This window comes from Mugil cephalus, chromosome 11, assembly GCF_022458985.1.
Source record: "Mugil cephalus isolate CIBA_MC_2020 chromosome 11, CIBA_Mcephalus_1.1, whole genome shotgun sequence".
In the NCBI taxonomy this organism is placed as follows: Eukaryota; Metazoa; Chordata; class Actinopteri; order Mugiliformes; family Mugilidae; genus Mugil; species Mugil cephalus.
This window is the reverse complement of record NC_061780.1, coordinates 8679848-8693888: the sequence shown is the minus strand read 5'-3', so window position 1 is coordinate 8693888 and position 14041 is coordinate 8679848. Positions and strand designations below refer to the sequence as shown.

The 14041-nt window shown below is 42.4% G+C and overlaps 1 protein-coding gene across 1 annotated transcript; it reads left to right on the top strand.

The window, feature by feature from the left end:
• Window positions 1-1437: 1437 nt before the first annotated feature.
• On the top strand, window positions 1438-12706 carry tars2 (threonyl-tRNA synthetase 2, mitochondrial). The gene is made up of 18 exons (XM_047598339.1): window positions 1438-1613; window positions 3538-3713; window positions 3792-3906; window positions 4229-4350; window positions 4631-4739; window positions 6152-6216; window positions 6315-6393; window positions 7014-7160; window positions 7301-7399; window positions 8371-8540; window positions 8630-8792; window positions 9309-9446; window positions 9883-9960; window positions 11079-11179; window positions 11817-11918; window positions 12014-12086; window positions 12208-12322; window positions 12441-12706. Exons 1-18 carry the CDS (start codon window positions 1539-1541, stop codon window positions 12581-12583), a joined length of 2070 nt encoding a protein of 689 aa, XP_047454295.1. The 5' UTR covers window positions 1438-1538; the 3' UTR covers window positions 12584-12706.
• Window positions 12707-14041: the final 1335 nt, after the last annotated feature.

Below are 14041 nucleotides of genomic sequence, written 5' to 3'. Positions count from 1 at the left end.
AGAAGAGTTTTTCACTGTTTTGTGTCTTTTCTCCCTTCAACTCACACTTTTCTCTCATAACCTAAGAAAACATTTTTTTTTTATTTTATTTTTTTTCTGCTAAACATTTGCACACTGTAGTGATCACTGGAGTTGGAAAGCCGCATGTAATTCAAAAACATTGTAGCACCAGTGAGGTTTACGCCTCGATATCCACCAGTACATGGCCACAACTGCAGAACTGTCTTGTGACTGTTTGATGACCCAGTTCCAGCGGACCAGCTTAAAACCTTCACAGAATGACACTAAACAGTGGCCATGCAGTTTTCAGAAATGTCACGTTGTTGAATTATTAAGGATAATTTAATGCAGCCATGTTGCCAAACTGTTCGACTACACATCGTGGCTTCTGTGCCATTGTTCTGCAGTTCACAATGGGAGGGGGGGAATGACATGTTTTAAGTCGTCCATGAAACCTTCACCAATAAGCGAAACTTTCAAGCTCCCCTATATATGGTTGTTATCTTAAAGGCCAATAACATTCCTCTACAGTTTAGTTAGAAAGTTAGGAACCACAGACTGAAAGTGACCACTTTATATTCAAAGCCTGGGCGCAAAGACCTAGTTAGAGTGATGCCACTAATTTATTAGGGAGGTAAAAAACTAAAAGCCGTCTGAATGTGTTTAACAGTGTAGTCATGCTGATAATTTTTATCTTAACCATGTAGACGGTGTTTAATCTTTCTGTAGTGCCACAGCTCTCCCAAGTGGTAGGTCAGTGGTACTACAGCCGTTAAGTCTTGTGGTCGTCCATGATACATTTGCAGCATCTTTTATTTTAGTGAACAGGGTTAAAAAGTATTTTCCAAATTTAGCATAGCTGCAACATCCTACGATTACAGGGGGCCGCCTGTACATGTCAACTTTAAAAATCTAATCCAGTTATCACTGCATTTCAGAACCTTAAGATTTTGTCAGATTTGAATAATTAGCCAAACTAGGCAAAATATGATATTATTAATTTAGATTTCCTCAGATTTACTTAAAAAGTATTTCTGGCCTCAAACCAACAGATTTGAATGCGGTTAATGCTGCAGCAGGAATCGAGCATATTAACTCTGATGCTCAGTGTTGGCGACCGTCGAGATGTGTGAATGTACTTTGGTGTCACACCACGGGTTTGTGTTGTGCTCCACTTGTCGTAATCTCCGTACGCATGCGCAGTTTCGTTGAGCATATATTAATCCAGTCTGAAACCACTAATCTGTCCGTGCATGGTTTTAGGTGTTAACCTTTCACTGCCATTTAACAGATTTTCTAAAAAGTGTCTCGTTTTTGTTTTGTTTTTTTTGTTTTTTTCTTACCAGTGTGCGCAGCTCCTGTGTGGAAGCGCGCTCTGGTCCTAAATCTGGGAGCGCGCACGCCGCTGCGGGGCTGCGTCACAAGTTTTCATCCACGACGTCACCGGTGCTTCCGGTGTTATGGCCGCTTGCAGCAGCGGGGACAGTAATGTTGATTGAGAGGAGGTGACCATGTGTGTTTAAGCAGGTGTTGTTAGGATGGCGTTAACGAGGTTGTTTTTGCTCGTTATCTGTCGGTCGGCAGCTCGCGCGTCAGTCCGGAGGTACAGCCAGGTGCGCCTGCTTGTTACTTGTTACTCCACCAGCTAAAGCTAGCGTTAGCCGCTAGGACAGTGTGTTCAGTGCTGAGAGACATTTTTCATGCTTGTGTAATGTGGGAGTGGAACTTTAAGGCTTTGAGGACCAAAATAATATTAACCTTTTAGCACATTTCCCTTAAGTTGGTAATGCATTTGACATTTGTTTGGAAAGAAACTGTTTACATGTAATGCAAATATGTAATAGATACCGACATTGATATTAATCACCTGAATCCAACTGTATCACCTACTACTCTCCCTGTCTTTTCTAATTTGAATTTGTAGTTACTGTAAAACTAAAGGTAAAAATAAGCAAAGCAAAATAGTTCTGACTCAATACTCGCATATAATATTTTGGTATTGTGTTTGTGGCTTATATGCCATACTTCAAATTCTATGAAATGATTGCAGTGTTCTTAGTACTTTTAAAAAGTGCAGTCAGGAAAATTATTAGGCTGATTAATTGAAAAATGAAATATCTTTTAGTTGATTAGTCAGACTCAGGTAATACTAATGAAGTCTGAAGTGACACTTCCTTCATGAAGTTTATAAAAATCAGTTATTGCCTCTGCTTTACAAACCTTTCAGTGGCTGTAAGTAGTAGTGGCGCTGACATTGCATCAACACTTTTCCATGTGTTTCTAATATTCACCCTGACCCGTACACACCAACTAGACAGGTCGTTAGGTAAACCAGCAAACATAAAGTAATTCTGACATGTTCTGCACTAAATTGCAGCTTCCTGAGGGTTATGGTATTCTGCATTTGTTCAATATACACCGATCAGGTATAATATTATGACCATCTGTCTAATATTGTGTAGGTCTCACCTGTGCGTCCAAAACATTTGTGACTCATCAGGGAATGGATGTAGGCCTTCTGAGGGTGTCCTATATGTAGTTAACGGGGGGCTTTCGGGCCTCTGTGGATCAGGTTTGTTCTAGTGCATCCCCAAGATACTTGATCAGTTTGGGATCTAGTGAATTTGGAGGCCAGGTCAACGCCTTGTGCTGTTCGTCATGTTCTGTGAATCCGTGTTTGTATGTGTGCCTGTGTCAGGCTGCATCCTGCTGGGGATGGATGCTGCCATCGAGGAGTGTCATTGCTATGGGGAGGGGGTGTCTGGTCTGGTCCACGTGGCCGGTACATGTCTAAGTAACACCAACATGAATCCCAGGTCCAAACGTTTCCCAGCAGAACACAAGTCACAAGACGATCAGTGTTAGTCACTTCTCCTGTCAGTTTTAATAATATGGCTGATGGGTGTAACTGAGAGAGCGTTCATTCAAATGTGTTTTCATTTTAGAGGCTGTGGTTTTGTGGAACTATTGTATTGACACATGATTCCATTATTTTTGACAACTCCATTCTAGTTAGTGGGCTAGACTAAATAACAAAGTGTTAAATTCAGTCCAGTTTAACAGCTCCACAAACTACATCCTCCAAAATGATCACACAGTTGAAGTAAAAAATTAGTAATTAATTATTATTATGTCTTATTATATAAGATAGGACTTCATTTATCCCTGTGGGGAAATTAAGGTGTTACAGTGGCAGGGAACAACAGTGCAAAATACAACAAATAGAATCCAGTGAGAGAAAAAGGAACTTTTAAAGTAAATGTGTTAATGTATAAAAAATATATATTTATGTTATTTAAACAAATACTAAATAAAATGCATCACTGCAGTTGTAAGCTCTGCTTAAATAATAAAATAAAAGAGAGTCAAGCGGCTTTCATCCTATTTTAACATTGTTCTTTTTAATTTCATAGCATGTCTCTCAGCTGTACTGTACCCGTTCTAGCACCAATACTTTCTCCTGGCCTCTGTCTTCTCCGTATTTCACTGTTGTCCCTTCTCTTGACTGTCGTCTCTATATTTCTTGTCCGCCTGCAGGTGTCCCCAGCTTTATCTGAGCGGCTGCGGATCTTTGAGTCACTCAAGGAAAGACGAGGCCATAACAAGAGACATGAAGCTGCAGAAAGGCCCCTCAGTATCCAACTGGCTGATGGCCGGACAATAAAAGGAACAGCTGGTGTCACGACGCCCCTGGTTGTGGCCAAGAGTGCGCGGTAAATATACAAAGCATACTGTAATGTTTTGTTTTTACATCTTTTACCGTTTGTTACATCTTCTATGTGTTATTACAGGGTGAAAGGCGCACTAGTGAGCAAGGTGAATGGAGAGCTGTGGGGGCTCAGTCGACCCCTAGAGGCAGATTGTGAACTGCAACTACTGGGCTTTGATACAGTTGAGGGAAAACAGGTAACTGCAACTTTCACATGAAACTACTTTAAGTCCATTTAAGTTAAGTTTAAGCTTATAATGTGCCACCAAGCAATTTTCATATTCCTCTCAGATGGATGAATATTTTAAAAGATGATCACTTTTAAATGACCTCTTTGAGCTTTGTCCTTAATAAATAGGAATTTAGTCAGTTGATCATGTGTTTTCTTTGCTAAATGAGAACTGAAGAGACTTTTCTTGGCATCACACCATTACATTTGCCGTTACCCTTGGTGGTATTTTTACCCCTCACTCCCATCAGGCCAATGTCACCTTCTATGTATTGTCCTCAATTTCACAGGCAGCATGGAGGACAGGAGCGTGTGTCCTGAGTAGTGTCTTGGAGGGGACATTTGGCGCAGAGGCGTGCAGAGAAGGAGCAACACAGTTCGGCCTTTTCAGTGACCATCTGCCGGACAGCAGGTAAATTGTTTATGTGACGGGCTCTGACAGAAGACCACAGCTTTTGTTTGTGGAGTTGATTAGCAGTCATCGACTTCCATATTTGTAGATATTTTTATTTGCTTACCACCTTCTTTAGTATGTGTATGATATTCTGGTGCTTTGAGGACTAATTTTCCAGTTCACATAATCTCTACACGGTCCTCATCTCAAAAGCTTCTGTCATTTCCTTCTGTTTCTGTGTTAATGCCACAGATTTTTCCTCATTTTGTACTTTATCCTAATGCGTTTACACCTTCAGCCCCTTGTCTATGAGCGATGTGGAGGCCAGGTGTAAGGAGGTGGCAGCCCTCAAACTTCCTTTGTCCGGACTAGAGCTGAATACAGAAGAGGTCCGAGAGCTGTTCCAGGTCAGCAACACATGCTGTGTGTGTTACCCCATGTAAAAACGACTATAGATCCTTTCTAAAACTGATATAGATACTGATATTTTCAGTCCTCATGAAAGGGAAAGCAAAAGTATAAAGTGTTAGTAGAAGGACCTTCTGATTCACAACCAACTTGTTTCAACCAGTGGAAGTGTCTGACTGACTGTGAGCCACAGTCTTCCACACCTGTGCATTTCTCAACACAGTGTCATGTGTGGTTCATGCTGGTTCATTATCCTGCTTTACTGGGAGTTTTCCCATTAGTTTCAGTTTTGCTTGTCCTGGTATGAGAAGTCAAAATGTCTGCTGTGTTTGACCCATATTGGCCTGAAGCCTTAACCCGTATACATCTAACACCTCTGGTCCTCTGTGCATACACGTGGTCCTCAGCTGAGTCAAAAGAGACAATTAACAGAGATTACCTAAACAGACCTCTTTTAAAAACTCCATAAAACGGCTCTGCTTCATTTTATAAGCATCTGTCCTGTTTTTCATTTACCCACTAAAATATTGTCTAATTCTTTTACACGTTTGCAGTAAACTTCAAAGTGCTGCATTTACTGTGAGACACAAATTATATATGAACTCTGTAGCTGCTCAGATGTAGTATTTTCGGTGTGTAATTGTTGAACTGGAGTTGGAGAAACAGGTCAAGCGGTGAAGAGGTTTCAATAAATTTATTAATTGCATCAATTTCCAGCCGTGCATCAAATTAAAAAGAACGGAGCATGATTAAATATGCTTTAGAGGTAATTAAAGTAACAAAATGTAAACTTTTTTTGTTTGTTTGTTTTGTCCTGCTCTCTTTCCACTACTCGGTCCCCGGGTGTCAACTTCTGGGTTGAGAGAATTAATGCACGGGGAAAAAAAGGAAGTGACAGGAGTAAACACAACAGTGATCAAGAATAAATAAACTGTAGACCAACTGAGCAGCATGATTCACGGGTCAGCTCTGTACAACCATGTGTAAGCTGTTTACTCTTTTGCTCTGTTTATCCTGCGAGTGACAAACACAGACTACTGCCACCTGCTGATGTGAAGAATTATTTCCTGTCACACATGCGCCACCGGCTGTAGTCTTTGACGTTGGTTTGGTGTGTCTGTACCTTTAAGTCTTAACAGACTAATACAGCGATGCAATAAAAACACTGGTGATGTGTTCCGACGTGGGGAGTTATTACAGTGCCTGTAGAAGCTTGTCTGAGTGTTGATGTACAGCCTGTTCCCTTTGATAACAGTGAGCAGCAGTGATTAGTCAGGGTGTATGACTACTGTTTTTCTAGTGTACCTGGGATATTTTCTACTTCCCAGTAAGTGTTTACTCACTGAGGTCAGGCCCTCTCCTATTGTCCTGCTGTCCAAATTGAACTTTGTTATAAATTGACTTGTTGCAGAACAGTAAGCTGAGGCTGCAGCTAGTTGAAGAGCAGATGAAGGAGGCCACTGTCGCAGCATACAGGCACGTATACATGCACCCACTCCTCATGTGGATTTAACTGCCTTTGAATCAATCTCCATACTCAAATGAACCTGTTTCCTCTTTCCTGTGTGACTCAGGTGTGGAGACAGTATAGCGGTCTGCAGCGGACCCCTCCTTCCACACACAGGCTTCCTCAAAGTCTTCAAGATGCTCCAGGTGTGTTTGTGTGGCCCATCTCTACAACTTTTTGCCTTCATGTGGTTTTCACGCACGTGTTGTTTCCATCCTTTATTGTACAACTGCTCCCAAATTGACCTTGTGCATTAGCTGTTTTTAATCCAATTTTAGGTGAAGGATTGATGGCGAGTCCCTTGAAAGCCAAACACTGTTTCATCTGTTGCAGCTCTTCCATTTTTCATTGAGCTTCAAACGACAAACAGGAATTTATGACACGCATTATAATGAAAGAGGCTCTCTTTGTCTCATCATTAATAATCTGTTTTATTTGGACCCGTGTGAGTCTTTCCGTCCGATGGGACACACGCTGCGTGGCTGGAATTTTCCTCGTCTTTATTGATCCAGAGAGAGGAGGAGTTTCCATACTGGGCTGTCACTGGGCAGACTGGGCTACTGGAGGCAGGAAATATCAGCAGCAGGATGTCTGTTACAAACACACTGGCGTCCATCAGACACACAGTTACTCTTATCTCTTTACCCTTTTACTCTTTCTGGTGACCCCCACTTCCCCTTTCTCTCTTTCCACCTCTTTGTTAACTTAATATTTTTCTCTTCTTCTCACCGTCCCCTCCATTGTCTCTGTCTCTGTACCGCTCCAGCTTACCCCCCTGACGCTGGCCAATCAAACGGAGTCCACCGGTTTGAAACGTCTGCTAGGTGTTGCTTTTCCGGGAGAGAAGGACAAAGAGGAGTGGGAGCAAATGCTGGAGGAGGCGAGGAGTAGGGACCACAGGCGGATTGGGGTGGTAAGATAAAAAAACATTTTGCAAAATGAGATCAGCTTAAGAACAAGAAGCAAAATCAGATGTCGAAATCAAATGTTCCTTCTCAGTAACCGCATTTGTCGTGTTTTTTTTTTTTTTTTTTTTTTTTTTTTCCCCCTCAGGAGCAGGAGCTGTTCTTCTTCAATGAAGTCAGTCCAGGCAGTTGCTTCTTCTTGCCGAAAGGAGCCCACATCTACAACACACTCACTGACTTCATTAAGGTGCCCTTGACTTAACTTATATCCTACTCCAATCAGCCAGAACTTTATGACCTCCTGGTTATAATCACTGATTATCTCATCAGCCGTTGAACATTTTGTTCACCAAGCTGATGTGTTGCACACAGAAAAATGAGCAAGTGGAAGGATTCGAGCAACTTTGACAAGAGACACATTTTAATTACTGGGTCAGAGCATCTCCAAAACTCCAAAGGGCTTGTTGGGCGGTCCTGGTCTGCACTAGTGTGTCATAGAGCAGTGAACTGGTGACACGGTTATAGGCAGCCATGGTTCATTCATGGGGAGAGCGATCCAGTAGTTGAAAGTGTTGATGTTCAGGTGGTGGCGGCTATCAAAGTAAAATCCACAGAAATGCCAGGACCCAGGCCTCCCATAGTTGTGGCTCTTTGTATATATGACGTCGATTGTGGAACGGTGCAAGAGGAGTCGTATGAGTAGAGGTTCTTCAAATTATGACGAGGTATAAATGGATTACACAATATAAGTGAGCACAAACCAGATGTAATCAGAAATCACTATTTTATCATTGTACAATGAATTGCTTTGTATCTTAATTGTCAGTCTCAAGCTCCAAATATGTCAACGAAATGAATTGTTGCCTTCATTTAAAAGAACAGATGAAAAAGGAAATAATAATATACACCTTGTGTCTACAGCACCCACTGCCATTTTCACTACTGCTTATACAAATAATAATAATAACCCAAATAAAACCTAAATACAATACTTGAATCTCCGTGGCCTTAGTTCTGTATTCAGTGTTTCCTGTATTGGGTTAATAATGACTAAATTACATGATTAACATGAGCTGAGTGTTGATCATCGTCCTGAGGACACGTGTCTTCATGTCAGTCGTCAGGATGTCGCTCTTTTCGGGCCTCAGCGATGACATTGTTGTGACAGTCTGACCCCTCTCATTGTCGCACGCGTCCTTCCTTCCCGACCCCCCGCAGAGCGAATACCGAAGACGAGGCTTCCAGGAGGTCGTGACCCCGACCTTGTACAAAACGGAGTTGTGGGAGCGCTCGGGCCACTGGGAGCACTACAGCGAGAACATGTTCACCGTGAACTCCGAGGGCTCTCAGACCTACGCTCTCAAACCCATGAACTGTCCTGCGCACTGGTAAACACAGACACAGACATTCCTGTTCCTGAAGTATATTTACGGAGACTGACTCATTATTTTATTTTTTTTTTTCCTCTGATGTTTAGTCTCATGTTTGAGCACCGTAATCGCTCATGGAAGGAGCTCCCTGTGCGATGGGCTGACTTCGGGGCGCTGCATCGCGATGAGTACTCAGGGTCTCTGGGAGGTCTCACTCGCGTTCGCCGGTTCTGTCAGGACGACGCGCACATCTTCTGCACACCCGAGCAGGTAAACACATAAACACACCAGCATGTGTGTTAGTTAAGCTCCTTTATTTTCTGAACCATGTATTTGTTAATATCGGACAGACGCTGTAAACGGGACACATGTGGGACCGTATTACAGTTATTAGAAGGGCTGTACAAATAACTCCGGAGACATTCCTGGAGGCCTTAACCTGGATGAATGAAGGTCTTTGTCCCGTTCAAACATTACACCTCCATATGTGCGGCTTCTGCCTGACTGTACAGTAAATTTGGTCCCCTATACAGAGTCCTTAACGTGCCCTTGATGCTTCTCCTTCAGCCCTTCTGTTTGCATCCTGTTAATTTAGAGATCACATGATAATCATCACCGTGTTACTGAAATACTAATTAAATCCCAGGAGCACCCAGAAAACCCCCTTTTTTTCCCTTTGATACTGTGGTTGGAATTTAACCCTCTCCTCTGTCAAAACTCTCAGCTGTGTTTTTTATTATGTCTTCTCTCTTGACTTTTTTTTGTTCCTTTTTTTTTTTTACCCAGCTGGAAGCGGAGATTTTGTCTTGTTTGGACTTTGTGAAGACCGTCTATCAAGTGTTTGGGTTTTCCTTCCACTGCCTGCTGTCTACGCGTCCTACGCCGTGCCTCGGGGAGCCCGAGCAGTGGGACCACGCCGAGCAGGTGAACACACCCGCTCTCCGTCGTCTCGTGTGCCACAAAGCGGTCCTGCACAGGACTAGCTGTTGAATGTGTTTATGCTGTAAGTGGCTGCCAGTTAATCACAGCCATAAAACGAGTATATCTTCAGATGAAGTTGTAATGATATCCACTTAAACAATCACTGCTGCAAGTGGTACTTTCCAGTGGAGAGCTGCTCCACCGGGTAGATGTATATCTCTGAATCCCTGTGGACTCTTTTTAAACGGGCGCAGTGGCAATTTAAGCTGATTCAATTGAGTGTAATTGAATATTACGGCTCCGAGCTCCCACAGCTCATTCACACACACAGAAGGACCAACATGGCTCTCATAATGTGTACTAATGTACTTACACTATCCTCTATGCCCACTTACTTACTCTGATGTGTGTGTGTTTGTGTGTGCGTGTGTGTGAGCAGCAGTTGGAGAGGAGTCTGCAGCAGTTTGGTGAACGGTGGGAGCTGAACCCAGGGGACGGAGCCTTTTACGGACCAAAGGTCAGAGGGAGGGATGACATGTGATTAAGAAAAGAGACCTCACATTAGACTTTGAATATTGTTTATTAGAGTGCGCTGAAACAACACGGGGTCAACATAGTGTCCTCGATGCGGTTGATTCACTTTTATTCTTATTTCAAAATAGTGTTAAACATAATTTTTTATTAAACCTTAAAAAAGCTTGTGATGTGACCACTCACATATTTATTTATTTGAGGGCAGCTTAGCTATAAACCGAGGAAAAGCACCAAACTGCTTCTGAGAATTAACAAAAAAATCTACATTTCGTTACGTTTCACTTGTTTATTCCATAGGAAAACAACACATTATTGCTTTGCTGTGGTTTACCAAACCTTAAAGTGGTAATAATATTTTATTTATATATGACTGCTGTGGGTTAAAACATCTAAAAATGTGTTGGTATTCTGTGTTTCTTTTTTACTTTTTGCGCGGGAAGTCTACAAGCATTAAGAGGAATGTTGTCTCTGGCACACTCCAAGCTAAGCTGCTAGTGGTCATTTGTAATATACAGTCATGAGGGTGGTTCATAATTAAATTTTCCTAAGGTTTGAAGTTTATTGTTCTGTGTTGCATCACAGATCAGAAGGTGACATCCTGCCTCTGGCTCTGTCAGAGAGAAGCTGTGAAATGATGCGGTTAAAACTAATTACCGTGACAGATTTTATAGAATCTCTGGTGCGCCACACATATTTTTTATTTTTTATTTTTTTTTTTTAAACTGGAAACAGTCAAACTTGCGAATAATCTCGGTTTTATTTTAGTCCATTTAATTTTCACCTTATGATCAAGAGGAAGCCAGACTTTCTCGTGTTCATGTGGAGCCACAGAGAGTGGGAGGTAGGTCAAGTCAGGTTGGGGTTAGACACATACCAACACACTCCGTTATGTAAACAAACATTCCTCACAGGCTTCTAGCTAGGGTGTGTTAGCCGCAATTAGCTAGAGCAACTTCTCTTGGAAACCCATTTGTAATAATTTCTGTCCACAAATATGTGTGCATGTTGTCCCCAGCAGCGCCCTCACAGCTCTAAACTCAGCCTTGTCTCGGCTGGAAAAGAGAAAAGAAGTCTAACGCAGTCCTTCGTGTTTCATCGTAGATTGACATCCAGATCAAAGATGCAATTGGCAGGCAGCACCAGTGCGCTACACTCCAGCTGGACTTCCAGCTGCCAATCAGGTTTGACCTTCAATATGTCGGGTGAGTCAGTCGTACGTTTCATTATTTGGCGTTCGCTCTCTTAAACATTCCTACGTCTGTGCTGGTTTAAACCTGCACACACGGATGTTTTCTTGCCTTTTTGGTCGACACGCAGGCTTTATATAACTTCTCATAATTACTCTGATTAAAGTGGCACAAACCTGTCTTTGTGAGGACCTAATTTGATCAATGAAGATTAGTCCTTGATTCAATTTATCTGCTTAAGTGAACACGTTGCTGCCTGTTTCTGGCCTAAATCTCCTTTTTGGCCAATAGTGTGATTCAATCAAAGTGTCTCTGATCACCCAGTTTAACATTTTAACAACCAGACCATAAAAATGATGGCGGAGCAATATTAACGCTGCTGCTCCATCTGGGTTCAAGCCGCACTATAAAGTCTTTTCAGGTTATCAGTAGCTCTCATTGGTTGTTGACTTTGATGTGTCGCTTCTTTACTATAATTACTTCAACTTGAAGTACTTCAGCCCATCTCATCATTACCAAACTTCGTCTCCTGTCACCACGTTGTTGCTAGTCTCTTCCTGTGTGTACACCCCTTGAGTGATGTCTATATTTGCCTTAACACAGTGTTGACCATAGGTTTCCAACACTAATTTTTTTCAAACCTTTCTCTCAGACAAGACGGAGAGTTTCACAGGCCGGTGATGATCCACAGAGCTGTGCTGGGATCACTGGAGAGAATGATCGCTATACTGGCTGAAAACTTTGGAGGGAAATGGTCAGAAAATATATTTAAAAAAAAAAAGTTTTGTCAGGGTGCTATGATACTTTATCTTCTGCCTAACCCATCACCTCTATCCGTACCTCATCCAGGCCGTTTTGGTTGTCTCCAGCTCAGATCATGGTCGTTCCTGTTGGGGGCAGCAGTGAGTCATACAGCCGAGAGGTCAGTGTCGGATCTCACGTCTGGAGATTTGCTTCAGGTTCACGAGCAGAACAAATATACTTTGTTTCTGTCAGGGTTCGTTTGCTCTCTAATGTCAAAAGCGCCTCTCTCTTCTGTTAAGGTGGTCCAGCAGTTCCATGAAGCCGGCTTCATAACTGACTTGAGTGCAGATATGGGAGAAACTTTGAATAAGAGGATTCGCTCTGCTCAGGTGGCCCAGTACAACTACATATTTGGTAAATATTAATGAAGACTGGAGCTACTTAATGCACTATTGTATTTTCATTAGTGTACCGTCTCTAACTGCCAGTGATGTCGGTATATTTGAGCATCTGTTGTATGTGTTTTGTGTAGTGGTGGGGGATAAGGAGCGTGATACTGGGTCTGTGAATGTGAGGACCAGAGCGGGTAAACAGCTGGGAAAAATGTCGACAGAAGAGGCGCTGGCGGCCCTCAGACGACTACAAGAGACCAGGAGCAACCAAGACGGGTTTTGATGAGGAAGTCCTGGAAATAAGGAGTAACTGAAGTAATAAATACAGTTGTTTTACACGTTGTTAAACACTTGTCTTTGTCTAAAGATTTGGCTGGTAAAAATGATAATAAACGTAAGAAATTTATGTCAGTGCTCTTTATTCATTGCTGGTTTGTCCTCTAATGGCAGTCATTGATAAATTTGCAAGCTGGAAAGTACAAAAAAAGAGATTTAAGGCTATTTAAAGATCATTATCAGTTTAATATCGGCATTACTCAGCGACAGATGCAGCGTGTTTGCTGAAATTCATTAAAAGTGCAAATCTCCTGCTTACATAAGTCTGTCATGATGTCAGAGTAGAAAGCCAGGCATACCTTTAAAAGACTGGAAGAAAGGGAGGATACAGATGGGGATTTGACTAAAATAGGAGAGGGAGCAGCTGTGTCAGGGCCGTGTGTTTTCATGTGTTTAGTGGAAACGGCCACGTCAAGGTAAAGGTCAAAGGGATTGGAAGTTTTTCCTTGTTAATTGAGAGAGGGCAGCGGGATGGAAAAGACATCAGTCATTAAGAGTTAAGCAGAGGGGGAAAGCGAGGCGTCAGGTACGGGAGAATAAACCGAGTTGAAAGCAAGTGCTCCAACAAAGCTTAGACTGGGAACCCGGGAAGTGTGTTTCACTAAAAACAGAGTTATTGGATTAAAAATGTGAACGTGATGGGTGAGATGAGGTGAGCTTCTGCATGAGCAGGAGAGGTTTCAGGTCAAAGATAAATGGCTGATAAAAGTAGTTGAGCCCATGCAGCTGCCGGAGACACGTGTCCTGCCACTGCAGGGCCGATGGAGGTCCATGGGTACAAACCAAACAGATGCCCCAAATAGAGAAGAGGCTGAGCTACTTCTCCTTGTGTTTTAAATGTGCTGAAATGACCAGACTCATCACGAAGTGGCGTCACAGACTCAGTCCGTCCTTTCCAACGTCCACCAAACATGTTTGTCTTGAGCCTCAAAGTCTGGTTTCCCATTACAATTTATTCATTGAATTAATCCTTAATCCTCCTCTGATTTTGGAAAGAAAAGTTATTGCCACAGAAAAAAAAAATTATATTGAAACTAATTCATCTTCTATAATTAAAGCGACATCCCTACGTTCTCACTTTCTCAAGGCCTTAATTCATTGATTCTTACTGATCCTGGAAGAAAAAGAGCCAAGTAATGAATTAATCACCTAAAGTGATTGTTATTTGCAGCCGCGGTTGTTCGTCACAGTCCTGTGCTCCCACTCTGCTGCAGGCTTTTGTCCAAAAATACGTGGAGATAAAGTAGGACCCAGACAGCGCAGCCACCAGCCAACATTGCACAGTAGTTGCGTAGTGATGACATAGACCATTAACTCCGGTAAACACTCCTCAAATCTCTACCAGATAACAATGTCTTGATCCCTCCACTGTCCTTACTCCCTTGGTGTGCCCACCCTGCACACT